We start from the raw sequence: 3,851 nt of genomic DNA, 5'->3' as shown, positions 1-3,851 counted from the left end.
AACCATGCATATATAAACACATGTCATCTGCATGCTTCATAGTAGAGATAGCATATAGATCCAGAACAACAAGTAGAAAAAGTTGGTGCCTAGAACTAGATGAGAAAGTTTCTGGAAAATGCACTTTCAGTTGCATGGTTGGGTGAACCAGAAGTAGGAAATGAAAGAGTTTCTGGGGCTATCATGACAAAACATCTCTTGAATCCATTGGAACCATAGCATCATGCAATACTGGTAGGAAACTACAGCAAGTTGTCCATCTTGAAATTCCCTGTGTAGTTAAATGAAAAAAAAGATAGATAAGTGACTATACAAGCTGGACAGAAAACATTTGCAGTTAAACAAAATATACAGTAGACAGCGTTATGAGGAAGACAGTACTACATGGCTGCTTCTGTGTTTTGTATGTTTAAATTTCAAGTTCCATTTATACAGAAGCAGTAAAATGATAAAGTAGTCAGTAGTACAAGTTGGTTTTTTGTCTTGTATGTATAAATTTCAAGTTTCTACATAAAAAATGAACTGACAGTATATGCTTGTATAAAAAATGCTTTGTTAGCAGTATGTGCTGTCCCATATAATTACATGCTTTCATGCCATTTTTCAAACAAAAAGTGATAGCAGTAGCACATGCAAAACATGATCAACTAAGTGAAGAACAACACATCTACTGTCATATGGCCTAACTGTCGAGTTTAAAAATACATTCCTGCAAGAAAATGCTAACATTTAGGTTCCTACTGACAGGTTATGGATCCAGAGTATGCTCCTGGATTTCTAGATCTGAATGAGCCAATACCCAAAGATGTCAGTGTGTTTGACGATTTGCAAAAAGAACATACACCAGTGAACACCGCAAGAACCTCGAGCAATGCAGATGTAACAAAAAGTTCTGAACAAAGCAAGCATGCAAGTGGTAGCAACATTGGTGCAAGTTCTGGACAGAGCAAGCATGCTAGTGGTAGCAACATTGGTGCATCCGCTGACACAAACCCTATAACAGGTGAAACACTTTCTACTGATGATTCGGGAGGTGACGATGATGATGAAGTCCAATCAACTCCAGTAAGCCAAACTGAAGTGCAAACACCATATCCTGGCATGATTTTCGATTCATGGGATGAAGCGAAGATGCATTACAACAGATATGCTAAGAAGCTTGGATTCTCCATCAAGTGTAGTACATCCAAGAACTCTACACTTGATGGTCAGAAGGACAAACAGATGTTCGTTTGCAACAAGAATGGCAAGAATGAAGACATTAACATGCAAGAAGCGGCACCGGTTAGGCAGCGGAACAAAAGCATCACTAAGAAAACTGAATGCAAGGCTAGGCTAAGGATCAAAAGGAAAGGTACAAAGTGGCATGTAACATATTTCATTGAAGAGCACAATCACAATATGATAAAGAAGTTCTCTTTGAAGAAATATTTAAGGTCTCATAAAGGAACTCCCAAGGAAGAAAGGGACTTTGTCAAGCTCTTGCATAAGGTGAATCTCTCTGCTGGAAGGGTAATGAGGATCATGGGAGAAGTCTATGGTGGTCTGGCCAATGTACCCTATGATAGCAAGTCTGTTAGCAATTTCATGGCTACCATTAATGAAGATCAAACAATCAAGGACATGTCAAAGCTGCTTTCTCACTTTGCAAGGATAAAAAAGGAAGACCCAGATTTCTACTTCAACTTGCATACAGATCATGCTGATAAGGTTGATCGCATATTTTGGGTTGATGGGCCAGCAATAGCTGCATACAAGAACTACAACGACTGTCTCTCATTTGACACCACGTACATGACAAACATGTACAATATGTCGTTTGCGCCATTCATTGGGATCAATAGGTATTGTCAGAGCATCCAGCTAGGTTGTGGTTTCCTAAAAAATGAAAATGTGGAGAGTTTTGTGTGGATCTTTCAAGAGTTTCTTGAAGCAATGGGCGGCCTCCAGCCCCAAAACTTCATTACTGACCAAGATGCAGCGATGAGATCTGCAATTCTCGCTGAATTTCCAAACTGTTGCCACAGAAACTGTAGGTGGCACATTATGCAGAATGCGCAGGCAGTTTTGGGAAATTTCTTGTCAAAACATGAAGAGCTAAGGCAAGAGTTGAATGCAATTATTGACTACAGCATGTCAGTTGATGAATTCGAAACAAGGTGGGCAGATATGCTTCGCAAACACAATGTAGCGGACAACACACATCTTGCTGATTTGTATCACTTGAGAGCAACTTTTGTCCCAGCTTACTTCAAGGATCGCTTCTTCCCGTTCCTACAAACTACCGCCCGGAGTGAGGGGTTTAATGCTGTTCTGAAAACATACAGTAACCCTCACTACAGTATGCATCACTTCTTTGAACAATACTTGAAGTTGCAAGAGAAAATTAATGTAGCGGAGGATTCAGTCGAGTTTTTGGATGAAGATAAGACTTTTAGGGTGTGGGGTGACTACCCTATTGAAGAGCAAGCACTGAAGGTTTATACGCGACCCATATACTTGCGTCTCAGGGCTGAGCTTCGTAAAGTGACATCCTACAATGTGCACCTTATTGGTGGCCAAAGTTTTGATGTCCTCCCAATTAAAGCCTACGTCTATGGCTATGGTAGTAGGAGCTACCAAGTTGAGGCTAATGTCGAAACTGAAACTTACAGCTGCGAGTGTTGCAAGTTCAGTAGGGATGGATTGCTTTGCTGTCATATATTCAGAGTAATGGTGCAATTGGGTTGTATTAACAAAATTCCAGAGAAATACATACTAGATAGGTGGAGAGTACAGGAGGAAAACATTGTGGAGGAAAAAATGGACTTGCCTAAGCAACCAGTGGGCAGGAAGATGAATAACAAAGAAAGGCAGCAGTTGCGTTACGGCACTCTATGCAATGACTACACCAGAGTAGCAAGAATGGCATCAACATCAGAAAAAGGAAAAGCCATTGCAGATAAATACATGCTAGCTTTGGAGAAAGAGTTGTTGGAAATGAAAGCTTCTGAATCTGCAAAGAGGAAGAAGAAAAAACAGGCTGCTCCATCTTTTGATGAGGAACCAGATGTAGAAAATGTAGGTGACGATGGGCAAGGGAATTCTTCAAAGTTTGACCATGTTGAAGATCCGGTTTATATTGCTAAACAAGGTCGTCCAGCTGAAAAGAGGAAGAAGTCTGGACTGCACCTGAAGGCTACAAAGGTTGTGAAATGCAGTGTATGTGGGTCAATCCAAAGACATGCTGGCTACATGCAAAGATAAGATAACGCCAGGACCAGAATCAAAGGAAATCGATTTCTTCCGTGACATGGTCTAGCTTATTGAAAAATGCAAAGTTGTTTCGTTTATGATTTAAGTTGTAATGAACTTAGCTTTGTGTTGACGTCAAACTTACTGTGGTGGTAGGTGGCATGATAATTTTACATGCATGTGCTTCATGATGTAATAAGAGAATGCAAAAAGTGTTGAACTGCTGTCCATGTGCTTACTGTTAGCATATGCACTTTGTAAGCACATTCAGGATTTTGTCTTAGGGATGTATAAAAACACATGCAATCAAACAAATTGTATCAGAAAAATACAAGCAAACATATGTATATATATATAACAGAGTGTAGAAAAACAGACAGAAAAAATACACTTATCAACAGCTGTCATACACAAAAACAGACAACAGAATACTCATTCTATTCTTCAGACATTATTACCTGGCTCCCTATCATCAAGATGAAGATCAACACTTTCTTACTGGGAAGAGAAGTTCCTCCCAGTCAATCCTGTTCTCGACATAATCTATCCATTTCTTCAGGAATATCTTCCTAAGCGCAGGCATGTCTGATGGATTAATTGCTGCCATCCTTCTCCCA

The 3,851-nt window shown here is 39.8% G+C and overlaps 1 protein-coding gene across 1 annotated transcript; it reads left to right on the top strand.

The window, feature by feature from the left end:
• Nucleotides 1-750: 750 nt before the first annotated feature.
• On the top strand, nucleotides 751-3,246 carry LOC127339659 (protein FAR1-RELATED SEQUENCE 5-like). The gene has a single exon (XM_051365481.2). It carries the CDS (start codon nucleotides 751-753, stop codon nucleotides 3,244-3,246), a length of 2,496 nt encoding a protein of 831 aa, XP_051221441.2.
• The last annotated feature ends 605 nt before the right edge of the window (nucleotides 3,247-3,851 follow it).

This window comes from Lolium perenne, chromosome 3, assembly GCF_019359855.2.
Source record: "Lolium perenne isolate Kyuss_39 chromosome 3, Kyuss_2.0, whole genome shotgun sequence".
Taxonomy (NCBI): Eukaryota; Viridiplantae; Streptophyta; class Magnoliopsida; order Poales; family Poaceae; genus Lolium; species Lolium perenne.
This window is presented reverse-complemented; position numbering and strand designations above follow the sequence as displayed.